The 27877-nt window shown below is 37.1% G+C and overlaps 2 protein-coding genes across 2 annotated transcripts; one reads left to right on the forward strand and one right to left on the reverse strand.

The window, feature by feature from the left end:
• Nucleotides 1-1030: 1030 nt before the first annotated feature.
• On the forward strand, nucleotides 1031-6483 carry LOC137385361 (tubulin delta chain-like). Its single transcript, XM_068071810.1, has 6 exons — nucleotides 1031-1195; nucleotides 2018-2278; nucleotides 2635-2827; nucleotides 4208-4376; nucleotides 5759-5923; nucleotides 6093-6483. Exons 1-6 carry the CDS (start codon nucleotides 1050-1052, stop codon nucleotides 6479-6481), a joined length of 1323 nt encoding a protein of 440 aa, XP_067927911.1. The 5' UTR covers nucleotides 1031-1049; the 3' UTR covers nucleotides 6482-6483.
• An 18-nt stretch (nucleotides 6484-6501) lies between these two features.
• On the reverse strand, nucleotides 6502-27308 carry LOC137385360 (F-box/LRR-repeat protein 20-like). Its single transcript, XM_068071809.1, has 13 exons — nucleotides 26931-27308; nucleotides 26422-26489; nucleotides 24795-24849; nucleotides 24267-24436; nucleotides 20632-20700; nucleotides 17050-17145; nucleotides 16151-16277; nucleotides 14180-14254; nucleotides 13240-13431; nucleotides 8410-8454; nucleotides 7767-7823; nucleotides 7311-7523; nucleotides 6502-7099 (listed from the first exon to the last, which is right to left on the reverse strand). Exons 1-13 carry the CDS (start codon nucleotides 27027-27029, stop codon nucleotides 6989-6991), a joined length of 1377 nt encoding a protein of 458 aa, XP_067927910.1. The 5' UTR covers nucleotides 27030-27308; the 3' UTR covers nucleotides 6502-6988.
• Between the last annotated feature and the right edge of the window lie 569 nt (nucleotides 27309-27877).

Consider the following 27877-nt stretch of genomic DNA (forward strand, 5'->3'; position numbering starts at 1 on the left):
AAGTTTGTGTAGGGTAATTGGTTCGTTCAAGTTTTAGCCTAGTAAAGGATTTTATGAATTTATTTAGGCAGTTGCCCCACATCATTGGACCACAAGTTAGATAAATGCTTGTCAATATTGTGAACGCAACAGTGATATATATTGACTATTTATAAGATTGGCTAAGCTGCCTCATAAAAAGACAAGTTGGAGCTTGGAAGTAAATCTAGTAGTGCATACTGTGTGCTCCAAAAGATTAACTGAGTTTTTGAAGTGTTGGAAAACTTCTACAGTATTTTTCTATCACTTCAACATTATTAGATGAGATCAGCAGTGTTGGTGATTGTTGAAAAGATCAAATAGGTATAATTAATTTCCATGAATATAAAGAGATTTACTGAAGGAAAGAAAGAGTACTAAAGTGCTACTAAAGCTAGTAATACTTTAGTACTGAAGGCTTTAGTAACGTTAATAAGCCTGTAGTGAAGCCCTATTAACTAAGCTTTCAGTAATTAAACTAGTTTAGTTGCTAAAGGCTAATAAAATAATTTATTGTTAAAAAGAACACAAACAAAATGTTGGATTTGGTAGACACGGCCAAGCTAATGAACAAAAACATTTCCTAGCTGCCATAAAGAAACAAGACTTTAACTATACGAGATTTTTGGAGGAAATAAAAATAACACTTGATGACTAATAGAAGTGTCACTTAAGAAGCTGGTTTACTCAGTATAGAACAAAACATTAGTTGCAACAAACTTTGGTAGAAGATGATCCAGACGGTTGTAATCACTTGTTTATAGACTAGGCTATGACAAGTGAAACAAATGCACTGTGGGAAAAAAGCCTGATTGTAACTTTAAACATCATACAGAGATTTTTTTTAGTATTTTTGGTTTAAATGAAATGCAGTTCCTAAACAAAGGCTGTTTATTTCGGGAATTTTGCCTGAATTACTGCCATGATCACTTCAGTTCATTTTTTGCACCCATTGTCATTGTATTTTATTAAACTGGGATTGTGAACATTACAGGCTATGAAGATACGAGAAAATGATGTAGAGCATTATCATGCCCTTTGTCACTGTCCAGCTTGGTCAGTGCGGTAACCAACTTGGCACGCAATTCTTTAAGTCTCTTATTGATGATGCCCTTGATGAGACAACAGGCTGCTCAAAGCAAGCCAATGAAGATTACCAGCAGGTTTTGTTGGACAGGTTTGTTTCATTCGGTAAATGATAGTTCATTTCCAGTTCTTGCATCTGAAGTTTCATTTCAGATATTATTTTGGCTGCACAAGATCTATTGTGATCGCTATATCTAAGTCAACGAACGTCTGTCTTTTTAACCTACATGTATAGCCACCTTGTAATATAATTGATTTACGACAAGCATTCACAATAAAAATATATTTGAATAAGTTTTTATTGCTTTTCTATGTGTATGCTTTATATTTTTGAGGATTGTGTTACTGATACGCTGTCAGGAGCAAGTAGCCGTTGGCTATCAAGCAATTTTGTTTGAAATGGTTTTTTTGTTATTATTGTTGCATCAATTAATACGGTATGTGATAAATATAGATTATCACAATTATATCTTGAGCTGTGTAGAGTGCAGTGGTGAAATACACCATTATTTTGTGAGTGTGCTGGATGGTCTAGGGCTGATGAATAGGCAAAGAGCAATAGACGAGTTTCACAACCTTTGTAAAACAAATTCAATTTCGAAGTTATCAGCACTTCCAAGATTACTTACAATAACCATTTTTTTATACTTTGTAAGTGGCTTTATAAAATATTTTAATTGGAAATACGCTTAACTAAGAAACGGCCTTGTACTTTAAATTCTACTTACTGTAACTTCCACACCTCCTGCAGGCTCAAAGCTAACTAATGAGCGGAGATACTGTTTCCACACGTAACCTGCTGTAACCATGAATTGTTTTTTATGCACTAGTTTGTTTTGTTGTACCGTCCCTTTACAGATATTGATTGACCTATTATTCAACAGCTGGGCTATTCCTTTGCTATCTGTTGCAGGTTCTTTACTGACAATGCTGGAAAAAGTGGCACTCATATCTACACTCCTCGATCGGTTCTGATTGACATGGAGAGCAAGGTACTTGCCCAATCAGTTGCCATAGCACAGCAAACCAAGTGCTGGAGATACTCTGCTAAACAACAATTTTCACAAAAGTCTGGCTCTGGCAACAACTGGGCCTATGGCTACTGCGTACACGGTAGTAGGTGTGACCCTGGCATTGAGCAGGTGATACGACTACAAGTGGAGAAATGTGACAGGTTAGCTCTGGCTTAATTATATAAGATCATTTCTAGTATTTCTTAATTTTATGTTTTGCAAAAGAAATGACATTCATAACTACTAAATTTTGGTCAGCCTGCATGATTGTGTTCAGGGGTAAATAACTCCAAAAATAATGCTCGTGAAAATATTTATGGAGCCAGGCTGTGGATGCGATTCTGCTAGCCTTAGCTTGCTCATAGCAAATGTAGGAGAAATTTTTCCCTCCCAAGAATAATTACTTTCATAAGTTTTCAGCTATTTGACTTCATATCGCTAGATTTGCTAAGATACACATGATTAGCTATCAGCTAATGGTTTCCACATAAAATAACAAAGGTTTTGGGCTTTGCAGGTTTGATGGCTTTCTTTGTCTAATGAGTTTAGCTGGTGGAACAGGTTCAGGTCTGGGTACATACGTAACAGAAATGCTTCGTGATGTTTACCCTAGAGCCTTTCTTGTCAATCAAGTTGTTGCACCATACAAGAGTGGAGAAGTCATCCTTCAAAGCTACAATGCCTTGCTGACCTTAGCCCACTTGTATGAGGTTAGTTTAGTATGCGCCCCCGCTATATGACATTACTAGCATGCTTTTCAGCATTTGAACAGAAGCTAAGAACATTTAGCCCTTCTCTAGATACAGTAGCTAAATGTTCTGTCACCACGTATAGGCAAGTACTTTTAGTAGCGTCTGATGTGGCATCAATTCTTATTTTCTTAAACTCATTAGGTGCTGTTGTACAGGCTCCTTGCTAATAAGGTCATTTGATTTATGATGGAGCAGAATTTGCTGTGTTAATCTTGAATGCTTAGCCAATCAAAATGCGGAAAGCCTGAAGGAATTAGGGAACTGAAGGCTATGTCTATGTTTTCCTAGCCTCCCTACCACTCACAAATGCCTCGGCGTTGTATGGCCACTGAGTTTTATGTGTATAGGCTGTGCCTTTGCATACAGATTTTAAACAGATTTGAATGTCTTTGAAACTGATTGCTATGTACATGGCCCGCTAATTATTGTATCATTCATTTCTATTATAGTAGTCATGTTTTGCTACCTCTTTTATCATAAGATAATATGTACATCGACAGAAAAATTTTGATCGTAGAAATTAATGGTTTCAAAAAATCACATTTTAGTTTTTAAGCATTGCTTTATTTCAAACATACTATTCCATAACTTGATTATTAAATTTAAAATGAAACCATTTAATCTCATTGACACATGATATATATCTTATTATTAGACACGCTTGTAAGTAATATATATTTTTCTAACATTAAATATTAGCAACATTATTTATTCAGTATATTCATATATAAGCCAAGGTGTTTGCCTAAACATCAGTAAATTTGTTTTATCATAAATACCTCAAGAGATGAACGGTAAGCCAATCTGTGAGTGCACTCTGTCTGCAAGCCGTATGAGATGCAGAGGCTGTCAGTTTAAATCACAACTGAAGCAACCTGTTCTTTGTGATGCATAGACCTATTAACTATACTATTATAGTATATAGTTGTATAGTATGTACTAGTATGTATAGTATCTACTATTAACTATGTATAGTTAATAGGTCTATGTTGTGATGTCACAGCAACACTGTGTTAGTAGATTTGGCAAAGTATGGTGTTATCAACAAAGGAAGTAGTAGTTCTAGGGCCGCTATTGGTCAGCGCTTTGCACTTGTAAACACATAAGAAGCTATTCGATCGAATCTGGAGGGTTTATTTTTGCAATTATATGAAAACATTTTATTAACTGATGTTGGCGATGTAAAATATTGCTTTGCATGCTATGATTGAAATATAAACACATAGTGTATTTGAAATTCATATTTAAAAAATCCGACATGTTTCACTTTTCTGATTCCCTAACACCAGTAATTTTTGCTAGATTTTTATAATATACTGTAATTAAACTGTCATACAGAGTTCAGACGGTCTGATCATCGAAGAGAATGACCACATGCAGAGCATATGCTCAAGGCTGCTAGGCTTGAAGAACGTCTCCTTTCAACATATCAACAATGTGATAGCCCACAAGATGTTGCATTTGCTTGCCCCTGCCACTCAGTCATCAACAGTTGCCAACCATCTCGGTATGTCGGATATGTTGTATGCTCCCGTTTTTTTACCAATCATAGATGTTAGCTATTTTATGTTGCTCATCAATATCCAGTCATATTTCAGTTCAGCTTCTGGTGATATTATGACACAAAACTGTGATTTTGTCTTTGGCAATAGTGAACATTTAGTTAAACGTGAAATAAACTCATTTTTATCAAAACACTTTGGTCCGTTTGGTCTTTCTAGGAAAGACTAAACATTTTATGAATAAAGTCTCATAAATGCCTAGCAAATTTCATAATATTTCCTGGGGAGTTTTACTAACTGTCAAAAATAAGTGTGAGCAGTAATGGATTTTAATCAATGTGAATCATGGCCTCTAAATCTGATAATTTCTTTGACTCAGTAGGATTTGTAGTTGACTCGAACAAGTGTTATTATTAATAGGCCCTATTATTATTATTAGAAGCAGACATAGCCGGCATTTCCAGGTGAAAAGTACAACTTGAATTTTTAATTTTAATTCTTTTATTTAAGTAATCTTCAAACAAATACAAGAAACCAATAAACAAAACAAAATTATAAATAAGATGAGCGAATCAAACAAAATTTTTCTATTTTTCAACATTTTTTAATAAAATTAAAGTCAAAAATTGAAAATGCTTTGTTATTGCTGTATCAACTATTCGTTATAGAACTGCCTTGCATATTTATAAAAAGGAAAGTGGGTGGATGGTGTATGACCCAGCATTGCATGAAAATATTTAAATGTGATCAATGTCTGTCAAATTGGATTATTGTTCCATGAATATATATATGATTATATTTTCTGTCTATTCTCAGCAGCCTGTACCAATGCGAACTTGTATTTACCATGGTTTTATTCACAAAAAAGTTTTTTTGGCCCCAAGTGTGGCGACTCCAAAATCTTTTGGGTCCAAGACCTGTGAGTATATCGAAAGAAGCCACAAGCGAATTTTCACGGAGTAGATTTTTTAATTAGAAGTTAGTTTCTATAGAGAATGATAATGAATAATACAATAAATAATAATCAATAATAATAATACAATCAATAATGCTGGTTCCACTATCATTATTGATTGTATTATTATCTGGTTGCATAATATGTAATTGTTGAAAACGTTAATCTCCAGTTATTCTTCTAAACCTCTGCACTTCTTCTAGTTGACTTGAACATTTTCAACTTACCCAGAGTTAGGATACACAGAATATTGCAAGCCGCACAATCTCCAAATATTGTCTTGTTATATTATTAAATTATCTTTCACTGGTTTGTAGATATATTTTTACATACAGAATTCTTACCCGTTTTAAACCAATGCATGCATGCACACACTTATAGGCGGTTTTATTTCATAGCATGATGCCAGTACGCACAGGTTGTTTTTGACAGGTCATTATATCGAGCAAGTCTATGCTCACCCTAGCTACAAATTGTCTTCTCTCTTAACCTTGCCTCTCATGCCAGAGTCTAGCCTTCAGTATAGCACTTTTCAATGGGACGCCTCTATAAGAACCATGCGACAGATGCTTATTGCTAAGGCTTACATGGAAGAAGGTTTGTCATCTAATCTTTTGTAATCATGTAGTTAAGGACACCCATGATTTGACAATCGATAGTCACGCATCATATCTTTTGAGTTATGCTGTCATTTGCACATATTTCTACATCTTAGCAATTTTTGTCTAAAACTAGAATTACAAGCAAACCAATGATGCTTTTACAGGTATAAACTGGGGTGTAAAGGTGCGACCTACATCTAACTACAACAAATGTATATCAAATATAGTAGTTGCTCGAGGTAAGGATTCATCTTCTCTTGATATGAAAAGTTTGAGTGAGCCTGCTCTCTATCCCCGTTGGATGCCCGCTGAGGAAAGATTACACGCTTACACTAGCGAAAGAGCGATCTCAGGATATGAAAAGTCGCTAAGCATGCTATGCAACAGCCAGAGTAGCATAGACATGATTGATGGTCTCATAGACAAGGCCTGGAGTATGTTCGTCTCTCGTGCTTACACGCACCAATATAGCAGACATGGTCTAAACATTGATGACTTCCTAGATTGCTTTCGAATCATGGAGAGAGTAATATTTGACTATAGGAATCTGTGAGTGAACATAAAAGCGAGTGATCGCCTAAGAACAAATACACAACTATATTTTAGTATATGAAAGAAGGTAATAATGAAATGATGACGATCTCGAGAAAGCGAGCGAGTTAACAGAATGAATAGATCGACGGTGTAGCCTATAGCAGTTGCCTACATAAATACATGATAGGTATAAATAGGTCCCAATATAGTAGTGGAATGTGCCAGTCGGTAAAGCTATTACCTTTTGATCATTTTCTTTAATATCCATTCCACACATTTCTGAAAGCGTCTAATGATACACGAGGTTAAAGAATTTATATAAAATACAAGCATAAAGGAGAGTCTACATTGAAGACAAATGCGTAAAAAATGATGCACAAATTGTGGCTGAGTCGATTACGATAAAAAAAGCTTGGCACATATCATGTACCCACAATGCAACTAGATGTCGCCACATCGATGACTAGGAAATGTTTAAAAAGACTTGATTCATGCACTCCGTGCATGGCCACCATCACTGACCACTTTACAGCACCACACAGCATCTGCAATACCTTTGCCTTCTTGTAGGGGTTCCGTCTTGAGGAGGAGTAGCAGGTGCGAAGTAGGCGTGCACCATCAGGTTGGGCAGCTGATTCTAACATTCATAAGAAAGTGTTAAATGTCAACTTTTGAAACAGCGTTTAAAAATTATTTACATTATCTGATATGCTCTTTAGTGCAGCACAAATTGCAAGACAGTTGCAGTCTAATGACATAGTCTATTATGAAGTTTTATAAAATATATGACGACAATATTAATAAAACGGCAACAAAAGATCACAGGAAGTTGAGTTGGAGTATCTTACTTTGATTCGGCGAATTGCTTGTTTGGTAATGAGCTGGCAATCGTAGAGTTCTAAATGCTGGAGCGCTGTGCAGGCTGTCAGGTGCTCCAATGAGACGTCAGTAATGAGTGGACAATTATCTAATTCCAATACTGTTAGTTTCTCATTGGCAGCAAGGTTTTGCACCATTTCATATATTCCATCATCAGTAATTAATTCACAGTGTGAGAGACTCTGCAATAGCACGACAGCTTGAACATTCTTGTATCAGTTTGATAAAAGCCAGTGAGTTGTAAAAGTGGAATATTCATGAAAACCAGAGATAAAATATTAGACTTGAAGGGGCAACAGATGAAAAAATGACCATATATTAATCATATATTTACTAGTTCCAGTTAGTAAATTGTTATCCAATCTCGAACAAGCAAAATCTGAAGGTTTTTGTAAACGAACTGCATCGCTGGTAGAATTACATACCAAATACTGCATGTTGGCACAACCTTGAGACAAATGCTGTAACGTTAAGTCTGTAATCTGCAATGTGAGAACAAGATATAATTTAGCTTCGTGTTTAAATGTAGTAAGATTTCTATACAGTATCAATGTTAATTTTTATGTTTTTGCTTATGACTATAGTACAGGTAAAAATGTATGCCAAAAATGTTGTTTACCTGTATAGCTCTTTGTGAAATTAGACGACACCCATGTTTTATTTATGAAGCACTGACGCACCAATCATTACACAAATCTGCTATATGTTCTGTATATACACACACAGAGAAAATAAAAATGACCTGCACTAATCATCTAATATTCATTAATAGGAAACACTAGAGAACTTGAACATGTTTAACAGTTATTTGGAGGACGTACTGTTAGCAAACTTGTGTAGTTTTTCAGTATCACGGACAGCTGTTCATTACAAGTTACACAACACTAAGAGTTGTTTTCTTTTTTTTTAATTGTTCGTGAAAAAGTGTACGACTTGTTATGTTGTATTTTATTGTAGTTCACCAAATATACAAGATAGCTTGTCAAAGCCAATATTCTAATAATCGTTTGGTTCAAGTGTTCAACAAAGTGCTAAATTTCCCTACAGAGTGCTACAGCATCTACTTACAGTTGTACATTCTTCTAGGTCCATCTTTTCCAAATCTGGACAATTCTACAAGCATATAGTATATCACCAACTACATCAGTGAAATCTGTTACCAATACAAAATAAACTAACATGTTGCCATAGCATTTAAAATAATTAGAGATGCCCCGATTCTAAATTCACCAGCCGATTCAGATACCGATCCAATATACCGATTCTTATTGAAAAATAATCCGATTCAGACCTTTTGTGCTGCATAGATAGTTGTTCATTTTAATATGCAAATATAAACATAATGCAAAGAAAATATAGATATTAATTTATTTGTTTGTATTTATGGAAAAAAATATACGTGTGTATATACATATTCACATACTGACATACCGTGCATGTAGTAACAAAACAGTCCATGTTTCTTGTAATTTGTAAATAAAGGTAATTACTGTTAGTGGTACAGTTCTATTTGTGATAACGAAGTCTCTCTTCTATTGCTGCATGAACTGCTGCTCCTGTACAAGCTTAGAGCAAATCAACGTTTCTTTTAATTACCGTTAGTAATTCAACTCTCTCAGTAAGAAGTATCTTTCATCTATCACTATCAATGTAGCCAGTCGTACTGAAGGGGGACTCACTTGCCACCATAGACCTATTAACTATACTTATAGTATAGTTAATAGGTCTATGCTTGCCACAGATGATGGAGGACAGGCTAAACATCGATAAGCCACTAGGGTTACCATTTTTTGTATGGTACAAACAGTGTTTCTATATGATCCTGTCCAAGCTTGTACGAAAGCAAATACTTGGCCTCACGGAATGTTTGAAAAATGTAATTCCCTATTCCAAAGTACGAAGCAGCTGCAGTTTGAATCCAATTATAAGTTTTACGTCGGGTGGTGTCGTGAGAGCGTCCATCTAGCAAGCTCAACTGTTCTAGGTAGGAGATGATGCCAACAATTTTGTCGCTAATATATCCATAGTTTGTTCTTGTGAGTGGACTTTTATAACCCTTTCCATAAGGGTTGTGGCAGTTCAAAATGTCAAACAGTTGATTTATCTATAATGAAAAGTTAGAAACAAACAAAAGCCATACATTTTTTAAAAATAACATTTTTTCAGTGTGGTAATGTTTGCTTGTGCACCATCGCAAGTTATGTTTATAATCCTGATTCCATGTTCGGCGGTAAGGCGTAGGCACTGCTGTATCAATTGCGACTGTAAATCACTGTCAATCTTGTCTACATAGAAGTAGCCAATTGGATGTCGTACACCGCCCATCACTGGAACGAGAAGAAATACCAGTGACTCGCTGGCTAACTTAGTTTTGTCTCCAATGGTAACATGGCCCTGCACAGAGTCGGTTGACTTCTCCAGACTAAGCTGCTTTCGGATCGCCATACTATCTACCACGAGACTGTATACATTGATTGCACATGTCGTTTTACTGATTATTTCAATGACATCTGTTAAAAAGCCAGGATCACATTCTACAGACTCGAGCCAGCGCCTTAGAGTTCGTGCATTAGGAAGTTTGAACAACGTTCTGAGATAGGCGTATGCTTTTGGAGAATAGTAGTACAATGTGATAGCAAACTCTTTGATTTTTGGACTGTAGACCACTTTGGTTTTTGTATTTTTGTTTTTGGCTTCATTTTCTACTAGCTCTCGCAGGCAATCATCTATCAAGTCAAGCTTAGCGCTTTGAAGTTTATTTTCTTTTTGCAGTAATGCAAGCAAATTCTTCTGGATACGTGTGGTGTTTTGAAGCCTTTGAAGCATGTGGTTAAGCGTGTTTACTTTCTTTAAAAGATTCGGTATACGTACAGCGGGTGCGATTTTTGGTCTAACTCGTGTGTGCTTATGTAGAGGGTCGGGAATGATCTCTTCAGATTGCTTGGCGGCTGTTGGCTCTTCATAGCAAAGTGAAGGTTCCAGGACTGGCTCATCTCGGTCTGGTAGAGATGATGTAGATGGTGTTGATTGGCATAACAGTCGTCTATGCTTTGGTTGAGTCGGTTGTAAATATTTTGGCAAAGAATCAAATACCCTTGGTACAGCAGCAGGCTTTAGTATGGCAGCCATCTTCATACCAGGAGGTCTACGATAGGAGTCTATTGTGAAATGATCACTGCAGAGCACAGAGTATTTGGAAGGCATTCAGTCCTTACGTTTTACGGCGTCTATCCACTTGTTACGTCTGTCTAGGTGTTTTTCTTCCGATGGAAAGATGTGGAAACTGAGTTTACTGTCTTTTGCTGGTGTATTAGAACATCCAAATGCACAGCAAAAATTTCTACTCCTCTTGCCCTGCAAATAATCAGTAAATGATTGCATTCTTATGAGACCATCATAAAGTCAAAATCCTTCTGGTTGGGTTTAGCTATGCTCACAAATATAGCACAGCCATCACCATACTCATTTACTAGCCTATGTCCACCTGCCATGGTGATGAAAAACTTCATGAAATGGGCAACACTTCGTCTACTTCGCGCTTGGCACCTTTTTGTGCGAAACAACTTTTCAAATATTAGTGCCAGCAATGAACTTTAGGAAAACATTTTGGAAAAACTATTATTTGTATGCATATCTCGGAAAAATCCAAAAGATTCCTTGCTCTTTATATCTAGATACCTCTCACAATCACACTTGAAAACAATTGGAGTAAAATTTACCTTCGAGTCATTTCCAGTGCTGGTAGTTGCTCCATTCTCCATGGCTTCCTACTTAGAACTATGACCTGGACTAGGCAAAGCGAACAAAGCAATGACGTTACGTAGCGAAGAATGTGGCTATTTAATTAAGTAGGACACAATGCTGAGCCTTGATGGATTAGTATAGTTAATAGGTCTATGGGTACAAACGATACATTGTATCGGCAGGATCAAGAGTGTGATAGATAACTTTATGCAGACTGTTTAAATTACTTTCGTAATGCTATTAAATAGAAATATTACACTGCGTTTTTGTCTCCCATCTTTGTTATCTTGCTCGTGATTGACTGCAATAAATCATATCGCCGTAATTGGGAAATACCACACTTTGTGATTACGTCCTGACTAAAGCAAAAAGGTTCCTCAGCTGTGTTGATCAGGCTATAGACATGAAATAAATTGTGTGGCAGGCCCGAAATTCATTAGGTAAAAGTAAGGAGCTTGCAGATGATAATTTTTTATTAGTGTAGCAGACTAAAATACGGTTTTCTGCAAAATAGTTGATCTGTAAAAAGTATTGCAAGTTTCAGAAAAGATCGGCCGATTCAGATACCAAAATCGGGGCAACTCTAAAAATAATGGAAACATCCATCAGTTAAGTGCTGTCATAATGCATATAATTTAAATGCATACATTTACATGTATGCGTTTAAATGTAAAGTACACCCAGATGGCTACAGCTACTATATCACTAAATGTAAAGTACACCCAGATGGCTACAGCTACTATATCACATATTCACAGGAGAATAACATAAGGTGACTGGTCAAACAATGACATCCGTGATGTAATATACATCATAGGTCATTTAACATAACGGAGCGCAGAAAGCAGATACAGCCTGTCATTGGAAAAAGAAGCTAGCTACACACTGGTAAAAGCTGAACGAGTAGCACAAGTAAGCCCCTAATCTATTGATCCTCATAGGAAGACTGAGCAAAGAGCTGAGAAATTTAAACCAGGAGCTCATTAATTGGACGAGATCAGAGCTTAACAATATCAACGACTGAATGACAATAACATTGTCGGTTTTTACCATTAAAAAACTATTATTTATTAAAACACGAAAGAAATAATAATTTATTTAATAAATATAATCGTTGAGTAAATACAAATTAGGAATTGTTAATGCCTTGATTGTATAAATAACGCAAAAGGTTACAATGTTATCGCAGATCTCATTCGTTGTGTGTCATGGCTGGTTGTAGAAAACTGAACATCTAGTATTACTCCAACGGCTGTGGCCACTCTTTACTTGAAGGTTAACTGGCAATATTTTAAAATTACATCTATTTGAATCAAAATAATAATGATATTTAATTTTCTGCAATGATTATGATATAAGAACAAACCAGCTTTTGTGACAAAAATGCTCGTAATGCAAGCTCCAAGCTGTGAGAATGTCAAAACAGATGATGATATACGATGTCAATCTTGGCGATTAACCAATGCTAAACATGCGAAAAATGCACTCCTGTTGGCCTTCATTTAATACATTTTCCCAATCTAGTCGTCACGCCACTCTTTTTATCTATGATGCCAGATAATTACAATGCAAAGTTTAAGCAGATTCCACAAATAACAAGTCTGCGCAGTATTTATACGTCTTGCATCGAATTTCAAGCGGTGGTTATAGAAGTGCAACAATTGGCTTGTGCGTACATCTTGTGGAGTGCGCTAGCAAAAAGTATTCCGCACAAAATATGGAAATTTACAAAACTGTAAAATTTAGCTATTCTCAAGTCACCTGTCACCTGCTCTCTTTTCATAAGGATTTTGAACATATAATTTTAAATATTTAGTTTAAAAGCAAGCAATTTTAATATAAATATATAGCATCGCAGGAGTGTCCGGTTTATATTTTGCAAAAATACCAAATCATTTTGTCCATTCACAACTTGAAGATGTCGATAAAACTGGTATTTGGTCAAAATTACGCTGAAATACAACTAAAACCCAAATCTATAGTGTGATAATACTTTGTGTTGTCAGTTGACCTTGAATCTATACTGCACATCACCTTTCAATAAAGCACAAGCGCCAATACCAACCTTTAAATGTTATAGTTGTGCTCAAATGACAGGCTGATATACTATTAATTGTGGAGACAACCTCCGCTATTAAGAGAGACAGTACTGACCTGTGCTAGAACAGAGAATCCTGTGTCAGAGAAATGCGAACAACAGGCAGCCTCCAGAGTAGTGAGTTTGTGACAATTATGACCGAGTGCTGATAGAGTAGCATCTGTCAGCCTAATGCACCCAGAGATACAGAAATAGGATATGTGTGGACAACTCTCGCAAAGTGTTTTTAGAGCTTTGTCCGTAATTTCCTACAACGAGAGAAGTAGGATAATGACAGATCATAATCGCTACCCAAGAGCTTATGTATCTTTGTGTAATGATTGAAATAACGATGGTATAAGTATCTTTAGGAGATGTACAGAAATCCTTTCATATTATATGTTATGAACTGATCTGTGGCCTATGCACTTAATTTTGATTTTCATGAACTTGTGAGAAACATAAGTTTTTGTGCTTTATTGGTTCACACTTTCTAGCTTGTCATGATGGTTGCTCTGATTCTATAATAAGGTTGTCATGTCAAGTCTGTGGCTAATTTGCAAGCGAGCGTCGATTCATCGTTGTTTGACAAGTTTCATATCATAACAACAAAATTTCTTCAGTCCACAAGGTGACTGCTAGACTTAATTAAGCCTAAAAAGAATTATATGTATTTGCAAGTGTAGCCAGAGTTGTTACACTACCTACAAATCATTAACACAATCTGCAAACTTAAAGCATTCGACTCAAAAGTTGAACAGCTTCTAAAAATCAATTAATCTGAAACCTGAAAAGAATATGTACATGTAGAACAAAGAAAAAGATGTTGAGAGCATCACGTATAGTTTCCTTATCAGTAAATAAGCCGGTGCGTAAGGCTTTCAATACCAAAGAATATGAGTACATCTTATTTTAATAGCCGCTTCCGAAATATAAACACAAAATTCGGATAGTTGTAAAGGCATTAAATGTTGAGCAAAACTAGAATGTTAATATGTCTATTTTGATGCCACTTACCACTATAGAGTGAATATCAATAGACTTCAGCTCTGGGCAGTTACTAGCTATAGCGTATATAGAGTCGTCTGTTAGCTGCAAAACGTTGTAGAAAATAAGAGCGGGGGCCATAACAGCCCATGCATAAAGAAGTAACCAGAATTGTGGCTAAACAGAACAGCAAAAGCTAGCTAAAGATTGCATAATACTGAATACAGCTATTGCAAACGCTGCTACAAGCAGTTTGCTTAGAACGATAACATATGAGTGGAGACAACTACATGTATTACTAAGTTTCTATACAGTGAGGCCATAGCACCACACTCCCGTATAGCACTGCAAAGCCATCATGGAAACAGCCGTGTCGCTATCATCCTGTCATGATTCAGTGTCGCTGTTTAAAAGCGAAACACTCATGCGATGCGCCATCTTTGTGCTATGGAAATAGCCTTAGCAACCAGTGGGGTAGCATTTGCGCGTGCATAGGACTTGCTTTTCTTGTGCTTCAAATGCACGAACAGCAACCTTGACATAAGGCGGTAACACATCCGTCACTCTACTCGACCGCTCTATAACAACATGATCTACTTGTCAGCCTCGTGCAGCGCCTTGGCACCGGCGCACCCGGGTGTCGCTACAATACCGCTGTATGGAAACCAGCCATGAGCTGCAGGGATGCTATAGAAATAAATGAAAAACTTAAATTGTCCCATCCATCTTAATGACACTGATAAATAGATTCTATTTAACTAGTAGATTTTTAGTACCGCTCAGTAGATCCTCTAGTATCGACTTCCACACAAAAAGTTGGTTGAAAAGATGCAACTGAGAAATGCTACCAGACATGGCTATTTTATACTCCTTGGTAAATTCATATCCTAGAATACAATATACAGTATATAAATAAACTTTGTTATTTTGATAATTGTAGAATATAGCATTAGATGTTTTCCTTGAACGTTAATACTAATTGGAACTATTTGACACCCACCATAACTAGGATGTAGGCTAGAGATGTTTCTATAGAAAGTAATGCTAGAAATAACTGAACTCATAGCCATAAATCTTGACATATTAAGTAAATATAAAAAACATGGCTTTGAAAGAGTTTTTTCTTAAGAATAAAGCAAATAGCGATTGGATTGGAAAAATTTCATCAAAGCTAAAGTTACCTAGACAGCTTTAGTTAATTGATAGGAGACAAAATCAACTAACAAGAATACAAAGTCAACTAACAAGAATACAAAGTCAACTAACAAGAATACAAAGTCAACTAACAAGGAGACAAAAGTCAACTAACAAGGAGACAAAGTCAACTAACAAGAATACAAAGTCAACTAACAAGAATACAAAGTCAACTAACAAGAAGACAAAGTCAACTAACAAGAAGACAAAGTCAACTAACAAGAAGACAAAGTCAACTAACAAGAAGACAAAGCCAACTAACAAGAAGACAAAGTCAACTAACAAGAAGACAAAGTCAACTAACAAGAAGACAAAGTCGACTAACAAGAAGACAAAGTCGACTAACAAGAATACAAAGTCGACTAACAAGAATACAAAGCCGACTAACAATAATACAAAGTCAACTAACAAGAAGACAAAGTCAACTAACAAGAAGACAAAGTCAACTAACAAGAAGACAAAGTCAACTAACAAGAAGACAAAGTCAACTAACAAGAAGACAACGTCAACTAACAAGATTACAAAGTCAACTAACAAGAAGACAAAGTCAACTAACAAGAATTTTAGCAAAAACATTTTTCTAAGGCATTTGCACGCAAGAATAAAGTACCATTACTTATTACACATAATATAAATGACGACACAGACATTTAAACCCAAAATTAAACATGGTTAATGCAGATGTAATAACAATGGAAGTCAAAACAAACATGAAAATTTATGCAAGTGCTCATTTGAACTAGTATAATCATGAACTTTAAGATGAGTAATGAGACAGAGCGGAGCAGGAATAGAAATAACTCATACATTTGAGCATCCCTTGACATATATATGCTCTAGAAGGGTGCATTGGTTCGCTACATATATCACAGCATCATTAGTAACTTTCTTGCACCAGGAGATGCTAAGATATGCGAGGTTTGGGCAACCATCCCTGAAAGAAAACATAGAAGATTGATAATGGCTTGGCTCATGCAGTCAAGTCATTTTTTGAATTTACAAATGAAGCTGTTAGCTTCATTTGCTCAAAAAATTCATTTCATACCAGACTGTTTGAAAGTAGACCGAAGTCAAAGAGGTCTTTTTCGGAGCTTTATCCAAAGTTGTGTTGAGTTAGCAATGAGCATTAGAGGAACAGTTAGCAAGGCAAAATTGGATACAAAATGGCCCAAGATAACCAAGTCGGGTACGGTCTATTGACAATGGATAGGCACATGCAGAACAACGCATCAGCGAATTTATACACCCCTTTGAGGTGCGCCTAAGAAATCTAAAAATGCACTATTTTTACTTAAAACCTATTGAATAATTTCAGTGTATATTCTACCAGCGATTCAAACCAATCACTGAAGCATCTTTCATGAAGTACTCAAACCTGTCTTTACGCTGTCAATTAAAAGACAAGTTCAATATATCTCTATTTGCCTCAAACACGGATGCCTTGCCAAAAACTGGAACATAAAATATTATTTTAAGATTCAGCCTCTAGACAAATCATTTATACACTTTAGGCTGCTTTCCCTATCCAGACTGTGCACACTGCTGGTGCTCTATGATACACGAAACATCTATTTGACATTCAGTGTCTTGATTCAACAAACAGTTTATGCTGAGTCATCACTTATGCTAATCTTGCAGCTAAAGGGTCGCACACCCAGTGCCATATTGTTCAGAATGTATAATCTCGTATATGAAATTCAACTCACGCAATCGCCTTTATACCAGCATCTGTAATCTTGTCACATGATTCGAGATCCAACCAGCGCAGACGATGACACATCTTTCCAAGATAAACACAAGTCCTAATAAAAATGAATTTAGTATTCATGCATTTAATCAGCTGCTAATCTGTGACAAAATCAAAAGGTTAAGAAGGAGAAGACAATCGCTTGGGTAGTGTAATTCATGACTCGAAACGATGGATTGACAGTAACAGATATGCAAAAAGAGCCACAACATAATAAGTTACAAGCACGCAAAAACACGGGAGTTATAAAAAATAATGGAAAGTTATAACCAACTTCCCAAAGCGCCATGCAAAAAGGCAAGTCATAATAACATTTTTGTTACTTCAAGGTTTTTTGTCGTTGCCGATGGTTTTTGGTTTCTCGTTTGTTATATCCTATATGTACATAGACTTAGGTGTTTCATATGCTATTGATAAAAATCCTATTGATCCGGAAGGTATAACAGGAAAAGAGGGAGCGTCATCGATATATAAGCTGCCAGAAAAGAGCTGGCTGAAGAGAGGAGTTAAAAGGGAGAAATGAGAAAAATAAAAGATGAGGGTTGGTTAATGTTGGGTGAGAAGATGCACATAAGGAGTTGGTAGGAATAGGTGGTGAGTGGGAGGGATAGATGAGTGGGAAGGAGACCTGGATAGGATGAATGAATGGAAGGAAGATGCAGACGAAGAGTTTGAAGCTGCAGATGAAAGATGGAAAGAGTAGATGAAAAGTGGTAATAGATAATGAAGGGTGAGAGAAGCAGGTGACAGGTATTCAAGGGGGTTTCAGAGGGGCCACGGTGGAAGGGAAGTTACTAGAGGTGGAAGAGAAGGAGCCAGCGGGGGGAGAGAAGGGGCCAGTGGTGAGAGGGGGAAGTGCCAGGAGTGGGAGGGATAGATGATGAGTGGGAAGGAGACCTGGATAGGATGAATGAATGGAAGGAAAATGCAGACGAAGAGTTTGAGGCTGCAGATGAAAGATGGAAAGAGTAGATGAAAAGTGGTAATAGATAATGAAGGGTGAGAGAAGCAGGTGACAGGTATTCAAGGGGGTTTCAGAGGGGCCACGGTGGAAGGGGAGTTACTAGAGGTGGAAGAGAAGGAGCCAGCGGTGGGAGAGAAGGAGCCAGTGGTGAGAGGGGGAAGTGCCAGGAGTGGGAGGGAGAGGTGCCAGTGGTGGGAGACAGAGGTGACAGCGATAGAAGGGGGGAGGGGGTGACAGCGATGGGAGGGAGGGGTGAGAAGGGAGGGGTGACAGCCGTAAAAGGGAAAGTGACAGCCGTAAAAGGGAAGGTGCCAGCGAAGAGAGGGGAGGTGCCAGCAAAGAGATGGGAGGTGCCAGCGAAGAGAGAGGAGGTACCAGCGGTGAGATAAGGAGGTACCAGCGGTGAGATAGGGAGGTACCAGTGGTGGGAAGTGGAGGTACTAACAGTGGAAGGCGGAGGTTCCAGAGGGGGATACCAGCAGTGGAAGAAAGCCAACTACCAGGATTGGTACCGGAGAGGCCAAGATGGGATGAAGTAAATTAAATGTAGCAGCCGGTATGTAAAAGTACTAGCAATTACAAGTTTTATACAGCACTCAACTGCAATCTATATGAGTATGTAGTAGCTTTATTAGTATAAAGTAGCTCTATGAGTATGAAGTAGCTCTATGAGTATGAAGCAGCTTTATGAGTATAAAGTAGCTCTATGAGTATGAAGTAGCTCTATGAGTATGAAGTAGCTCTATGAGTATGAAGTAGCTCTATGAGTATGCAGTAGCTCTATGAGTATGAAGTGGCTCTTTGAGTATGAAGTAGCTCTATGAGTATGAAGCAGCTCTATGAGTATGCAGTAGCTCTATGAGTATGAAATAGCTCTATGAGTATGAAGTAGCTCTATGAGTATGAAGTAGCTCTATGAGTATGCAGTAGCTCTATGAGTATGAAATAGCTCTATGAGTATGAAGTAGCTCTATGAGTATGAAGTAGCTCTATGAGTATGCAGTAACTCTATGAGTATGAAGTAGCTCTATGAGTATGAAGTAGCTCTATGAGTATGAAGTAGCTCTATGAGTATGCAGTAACTCTATGAGTATGAAGTAGCTCTATGAGTATGAAGTAGCTCTATGAGTATGAAGTAGCATTATGTGTTAAGTAATTCAATGAGTACCTGTATGCAAAAAGTGGCTATCAAGAAATCACATCATGGCAATTCAGAAACAATAAGCCTGAAGAGTGACAATGTTAAATTTTAGTTAATTCTACTGAATTGTTTAAAAATTCAAGGCCAGACACATAACTCTGAACATCTATATATATAAATGTGAATATCTGTGACAAAAAATTTCCTTTGTCACGGAATCAATCTCGGAACCTCCAGTTCTGGAAGCACAGAGCTTATCTATAAGACAACAGCGTTCAACTGAGCTTAGCCAACAATAATGGTAAATATATTCATTACATCGATTAAAATATGCATGAAGACGCGTGACGCGTCCATTACCAGCTGGCCTCACTAGGTGAATGCCTAGCATTGCATGGGTTATAAAAGTAGCTTATAAACCAATGCAGGTAATGTAGTGCAAAGGTAATGTAGTAGGTAAGGTAAAGTGATGTTTGTTAGCCATTCTTTTTATTACCCGTGCAACACAGAGCATTCAGCTAGTCATTACGTATAAAAATACTATATACAGCTAAGCAACTGTAGTCAACTCGGATATTAGTTCTACTCTTATTAAAAACGTTGCTGAAGTTACTCAGGGCTTATAGCAGTGTTACCTCTGTCAGCCGCATAACACATAGCAGGGTTGGGAGGCCCATATATGAATATTCAACACTGCATGAAGACATGCTGTTTTTATAAAATTGCTGGTATTTGATTATGCAGACACTGACAGTACAGTCTAAATTGAAGCCATATTGGGGTGTGAAGAATACTGTAGACAATCAGGTGTAGCTCAACCTACGCTATAAAATAAAAGGTACTCTAAAGGCAGCAGAGCAGAAGAAGCTACTAATATGGTTACTATTAATACAACAAAAAGGCACAGCTAAAATTCTCAGAGTTTCAAGTTTTCAAGTACGAAGTAGATTTAGAGATTAAAAAGTAAATATTCTGACAAAAAGATACATACTTGAGCGCAAACGTCACGCGCAAAACGGCATGGCAAAACTATTGTAATACGAGCATGTGTACCACACCTCTTATTCTTAAACAATACTAGGACTGTTTAGTTTAAAATCACTGAGCTAACATTAGACAAAGAATATTAGCAATGAATATAGTAGAAGTTACAAGTTAGCGGAACAACTTGTGTTGGTATAGGTACTAGTACATGTCATCAGGCCTTGAGTGATGCCAGTTATGACAACCATAAGCAGGTCATCTTACTCATTGTAAGTACAGAGGCCATTACAAGTGTTGCATCGTAAGTACTGTATTCCATGACTTCTGTTTATTACTCACAAATATTACGAAACACCCTATGATGTAGAACATGGCGAAACAAATTGCCTGAAGCACTCTTTGACTGTGCGTGACACAGATTGACACACGAGTATAAATTGGGTGTAACTTACATGCTGGTCACCTGTGAGCAGCCGATGAGGATGAGGATTTCAATGAATGGACAGTGGTGGGCGAGAGTTCTACAGCAACAGATACACATATTACAGTCAGTCACTTTGTGTTTAACAGATACAGTGGATTTGACAGAGATAATCATAAGAAAAGTTTCTGGACAGTAACAATTGATTCCTTTAAGCCTGGTTCCCAAATCGATAGCGAGACTCCAGCGGTAAAATTGCGCAGCAAAATGCTTGTGACGCTAGACTCGGCAGCTTATGTTCACATAAAGCTGCATCGCTAATAAGGGCATAAAAATGTTCGCTCTCCAAGCCGTTTCGATAATGCTGACCTTCACCTGTACAGTGCATTTCGGAAAGGTTTTGCCTGTGGCTCTTCGCGAAATTTGAACAACGATAAACTCGTGCATTGTCGCCGCCAACTACCAGCGGTCCTCGGCGCACAGGTTCCCATTTCAACGCACAGGTTCCCATTTCAACGCGCAGGTTCCCATTTCAACACGCAGCTTCCCATTTCAACGCTAATAACCTGCGGTGCTGTCGCCTGTGCTGTGCTATATGAGAACCAGGCTTTACTAATAAGCCTGATGATAACTCCTAACACAGCACATGCATAGATATGTGTCAAAGCAGTGCTTCTAACCAAGGTTCTTAGCGAAGCACAATAAACGCTACCATCTCTACAAAAATTTCTGTTAGCGGTTTCACAATTTTATTTCAGAGTCAAGCAACAGGTAATTGCTCAGCTTCTCAGCTGCTTCAATCTCTCTCCTCCCTCCGACCTTCACAAAACCAGAAACAGCAATAAACTATTCAGTTCCCTACACTGCCAAAAAAGTAGGCCTACTTGGCTCAATACTAGCATCAATGTGTCTAATTTTCAGGATTTTCAAGTGTTGTAGAAGTGTCTGTGTACAAAGTGAAAATCCTTATCTCACAATTGTTACCAGTAAAAACATTGACTATTTATGAGCTGTACAGGTTATTCCTGTAGGCTAATACTTTAGCATCAAGGAAGCAATGGTGTAAGGACTAACTTTTCACAATACTATTCATATGAAATCGGTACCAATACTAGATGTGACTACTAACTAGAGCTGTGAGTACATTTCATGTTGTTGACGATTGATACAACCAAATTTCATCAGTACCCATATTTACACTACACCTTTCATTGCATTTTACTAGACACAACCGAAACACTAAAACCAATCTTTAACCTCCAAGAACTTGTGAGAAGAAGAATAAACATGTATTCTAGGTTGTATTTGTAATATAACCTAGACAGAGGGCATGCACTGGCTACTGGTTAGACAGTAGCTCTCTTGCTCTTTCAGCTAATCAGAATCAGTGATGTCAGACTTATGGGTAATTCACAAGAATGTGCCCGAGGCTTGTGGAGGTATGCAGTAGGCTACTGACCTATAGTTGTGCATGTGCATAGCCCAGCACATAACCACAGCATGTACCCTCTCGATTTATATTACAGCAAGGAACAATGATAAAATTAAAGGATATTGGATGCCAAAAAAAGTGAGTCTTGCACTCTACATTTGGGACAATGATTAGAAAGTCTTATGTGACACGAGCCTATCTCACTTAGGATCTGTAAATATCGGATCTTGTGCTACCACAACTGTAGGGCATCGGAGGTCAGCATGTCTTAACCTTATTTTTTGCAATAATTTAGTAGAGTCGCTATTTATAATATGATTTAATGACTTTAGACCTTGCCTTCAATCGTAATCATAAACAAAAATGTCATATGACCATCAATAACCTGCCTTCTAATCCTAGAAGAAGCGGAGACAGAAAACTATGGCACCTTACAGTGCCTCGCGTTGCGGGTTCACAACTCGAGTTGTACAACTCGAGTTGCCGTGTTGTCTAACTCGAGTTGCCGAATTGTACAACTCGGCCTGGGTTTATGATTAACTCGAGTTGTGTTATACGCAAACACGGGTTTGTAAAAAAGCAAAGTGAGTAACTAGGGTGTCTCATTTACAGAACATTTACAGAAATTTAACAATAATAATTTAAATATATATACACATTTAAATTATATAATTATATTGGCGATATTTGCGCATATTTACTTCTATAAATATAACGAGACAAAAAACAATTGAAGAATGTAAAAAGCAAACTAAAAAACAATCTATGTGTGAGGTAGGCCACTTCTTTTTCAAATGAAAAGCGTTATCTCTTTAGAACCTGACAAAAAACTGCATGAACACCGAAAATGAACATAGAAATTATTTCAACGGCGTTTAATGATGCACCAAAATAAATTCCATATATAGAAAATATAGCTAGAGAAAATGAAATGATGAGATGTTCTCAAGCCGAGTTGTTGAACTCGAGTTGCTGATAAAAGAACTCGGCCTGGATTTTTGATGAACTCGAGTTGTGTAACTCGAGTTGTAAACTCGGCACAGTATAATTCTAATAATTCGCTATTAGCTCTAGTTTTACAGTACATACATAGTTTAATTTCTATTAGCTAACGGGTGCCTATTGATGTACCATTGTTAATATAACCAGATCTATGGTTATCCTACCGTAATACCAATATATTGCACCTTACTTTTGAAAAGTCGTGTTGCGTGTTCACAACTCGAGTTGTACAACTCGAGTTGTACAACTCGAGTTGTGAACGCGCAACGCAAGGCACTGTAAGGCGCCATAGAAAACAGCAAGAGTGCCTTCAGGTTTCTTTCCGACATACAGCAAATGTCAGAAAGCAACTTGTCACAATGCTACGAGCCAGAAGGTTGGTGCATGCTAAGAACAAGCAAGAACATATGTTCTCCGACAATTCTTGCTCAATCAGACGCACCCAAGCATTTAATGTAACAATCGTAAAGTACACCCGCAACATTCAGGCCACAATGTAGTGCTCCACTGAGCATGCCATGTGAGAATCAATTTTTTTCTGCAGGTAAGCTTCTCCAGATGATGAGTCTACCCAAGGAAAAATATTAAGAAAAAGTGGTGGCCGCTTCACTTGAGGCACTTTGTATCGTGTAGCAGTTTTACTGACAAAAGCGTGGCATTTTCCAATCATAATCTCGATCGAAAGATCAAATCAAATAAAGAGTATGAATTATAAAACGACTAAGGCACGTAAACCTGAAATACCTAACCTTTTAAGTGGCAAACATGTTTATTTTATTGCATGAATCACTAAATTTTAATAGTGGTCCATGCACCCATGCCATGTAACATCATCCTAACTAGCAAAATAAGCAGGAATAGGCAAGTTGGTGAGACCACGAGTGTTTCTCTTAACGACATTAGCAAGTGGTTAGAGAGCTGAAGCCAACACACCAGTATCCTATTTTACAAAGGCATTTTTAGTCTCTTTTGTGATGCGTGATCAATAAGGACCATGCAGGGCAAGTGATAGAGGAAATATGAAAACTAATCAAATAACTAAAAGGGGTGGATGTGTGAGTAGTGTAATAAGGTGGGTGAGGAGAAGGAGCGGGGAAAAAAGGAACAAGAGTATTACAGAAAGTAACACGAGAATGGAATGAAAATAAAAATAAGGCAGATGGGAAGAGGGTTGAGGAAGAAAGGGGGGGGGGGGTGAAGGGAACAAAATAAGATACAATCTTATAACATACTTGAGTGAAAGGTCCCCGATGTGCTTACAGTCCTGTAAACTGAGTGACTTGAGAAATCTTCCAAACCGTGAAGAGAGGTTGTCGATGACTGTCGGGTTGATATCTCTCTGCACACTGAAGAGGTTAACATGCTGCCAGTTGCTGCCATCCAAAGCTAACACATTCCAGTACTAAAAAGTAGGCTAGAATTCAAACAGCGGTCTTTCTTCAACGATATCAAAACTGTTCACAAAAGTCATTAATTAATCTCATTGACAAATAATGTTACAATATGTCAAACAGGAGCAGGTTAGTCCATCCTTGTTGCAATGAATATTGATCAAACACAAGAATACTTCAAGAATTCAGAGAAATTGACCCAAGTGCCATTCTCTTGACTTTACGCATTTAATCAGCAAAAAAATGACATCCAAATCAATGAAATTTCACAATTATGCCATGTCTCAAATTCTCATTGGAATTCAGCACAAAGATTGTAACTCCAAGTTTTTATGAATAAGAGAACTACCGCGAGTCAGCACAACTAACCTTAGACACCTGGGCACAGTGACAGACTGATGTTACATCGAGATATGACATTATCCTAAAACAATTCACAAATATATTGATTTATGGCACCACATGCGATAGAAAACTATGAACAGAGAGTTGGCGTTTACACAGAATAGCATTAGAGCGCCTAAAGGGAATATTGTTGAAGATAAAATGCAAGTCTGCAAACTGCTACCTAATTAAACCATTCAATGAATAATCCTTTCAAACTGAATTCATGTTCAAAATAGTTTCCGATTACAGCTTTGGAGGTGATTTCACTGACAAAGAGCAACAAAGACCTCTCAGCTTCTTTGTCATCTGTACTATTTAGCATCCCTTGACCTTGAATGAACTAACAAGCTACCAGCTCATCCAAGTTCAAAACCTAAGCTATTGACAAACTACTTGAAGTGGTATCTATTTATAACCTCAGAATAAATAGTTGTTGCTATGAAAGAAGAAAAGGCAGATCAACGATAACACAAACCCAGCAACACCTCAACTTCACATAAAATAATGGGAGAATAACATCGTTTTAGAATTGATGCTGCATCAGCTTATGATCGCTGATTGACAGAAATGTTTGCACAGACGAGTAGTAACTAGTGGCAGCACTCTAGATTCAATAGCTTGCATGACTAAATAGTAGCATTGGGCCAGCATTGCTAGTGGGTATTTAGCAATGATTAGCTGGTGCAACAGCCCAGCAACACAACTAATCTATTAGGAGCTACATTAGCTTTTGTTGTTGTACAACTTTATACCTGTTCAGCTACTTATTATACTAGTCTGATGCTGCCTTGCCACTAATCAATGCATGCTATTTACATGTATCTATTACCATCTGATGAATGACGCCACCGCACTAGGCGCACTCTCAGATTACAATTGTTCTTTGTTTAAAGCGTTCAGGTAATACGGTTAACCCTTGCCAAGCACTTGAAAAATGGCTTAAAAAAATTTGCAGTGAAAAATGCAACCAAATTCGCCACACAGCAGTGTATCTAGGCACAGCTATTATTGATTTATTGCACAACGTAGTAGTGTATTCCAGATTTGTACATGTAAGACAGGCAATGCTATTAGCAACGCATCAAGTGTTAGATGCTTCCAACAGCTGATTGACACGCTTGTTAACTCTGCCATTGCATTGAGCACAAGCGTGAAAAATGATATAAGCAAATGGAAAAACTGGATGATGAAGTTGTATCAGCCTCCCTTCCTGAGATTATCCTTGCTTAGTATAGTAAACAACTATGGAATACTATTGCAACTTATGCCAATCACAAATAATAAACCATCACCCAATAGCTAGAAGCTGTGATAAACAAAATTGCATGAAAGTAAAGGATACCTGTATTGAATTACTGGTAGTTAGCTTAATAACATCAGTTTAACCGGAAACAAATTCTTAATAATTTTATTGTGACCTATCTAAATCTCTTATACAGTCCCTCTTTTAACAAAGCTTTGCATCAGAGTAGACAGAGATTTACTAGTTCTAAATGTCTAGTTTAGCCTTATTACAAATATATGAATAGCCTACTTGAAGGAGTCATCTATGTAAGTCTCTCACTAGCCCGCTAAATATCTCACGTTTATCATAGATATATATTCTTACCTAAGAAGAAGTTCCTTGGGCAACTTTCTGTTAATCAACGCTTCACTTGCGGAGCCAATTTGAAATACCTGTACAAATCGTCACTTGTCAAAAGCAGCAACAATGTAGCATCACTAAAAAGCTGTTGTAGCTAACAATTAAAATATACTATATATGTAAGAGGTAGTGAATGCATACTTTAACCTATAACAGCTAACTCTTATTCTCAACCTTGGCCTTGAGTGTTAGTTAAGTCGCATCGTGGAAAGATAAAAAGAGTTGTTAAAAAACGAGTTTTTAGCTGCTGATATGTACGTATTTAGAGGAAAACTTGCTAAGTGATCTAAACACTAAATATAATACAAGTCAATATTATTTATCATATTGCTAAATGATTTTTCTCTACGATGGCTGCTGACGCTCGGAACGAAGAGTTAACTAAAACACATGTCAGGAACTATCTATGCACGTGTCACAAACTTATTTTTATAGAAATAAATTGCGCAGAGTAATAGACAGCAAAATATTACCTCTGATTGAAATTTGCTGGTAGATTTTGATTTGGTGTGTCCTCTATGACTCCCACCATTGCTGTGCCCGTTAGTGAATAAGTGACTGTCTTTACTCATCTCCTGTGAGTGAGTGACATCAGATGGATAAACCTTCGTAATCTTGAGCAAAGCAAGTGTTTAGGCCTAAATGATGGCCAGAAAAATATAACTGTATGTGAGATGTGTAGTCAACAACAGGACTCGAATGAGTAATTCGTGAACGTTAGTTCTAATGTGAACTAATACTGCATATTTCCCATAACAACAATTAACTAATAAACTATTATCTTCTTGTAAAATAAAAATCTTTCTGTTTGTTTTAGAGACGTACGCTTAAAACGCAAACTGTTCAACATCTCAATCCACACTCAACTAGCTTTTATTATTGTGCCCTGCATTGAATGCTGAAATGAAGCGCTATTGGTGTACATTTAAATAGGTCATAGCATAATTTCAACACCGATGTACATGAGGGTTTTTATGAGGTGCTGCGTATTGCTTGATGTTTAGCACTAATACTAAAGTTTTGGGGAAAGTACCGCTACTCGTTCCATCGACTTATTAAGAAGCTAAACCTTCAAATTAAATTATATTGAGTGTTTGACAAATCCTCGTTTGGATAAGACATATTTCAATTCATACGAATATCTTATAAAGCTCTAAGTCTATTTGTTTTTATGTTCATGTAACCAAGTATTCATATTCATTTGATGAATATGTCTATGAATATCTCTACAAGTCTATAAGAGATTTTAACAATTGAGGATAATCATATACGTCTAGCTTGACGTGAGGGCAGCTTTCATCGCCATGAATTGTAGTCTACTTTTTTCAGTCTTTTTAGTTAGCACTATCAGCATAGTTATTTTTATGACAGATCGTAGTTACAAATTATTATCAGTGGCAGACAACCCTTATCTAACCTG

The sequence above is a fragment of the Watersipora subatra genome, chromosome 1 (genome assembly GCF_963576615.1).
Source record: "Watersipora subatra chromosome 1, tzWatSuba1.1, whole genome shotgun sequence".
In the NCBI taxonomy this organism is placed as follows: domain Eukaryota; kingdom Metazoa; phylum Bryozoa; class Gymnolaemata; order Cheilostomatida; family Watersiporidae; genus Watersipora; species Watersipora subatra.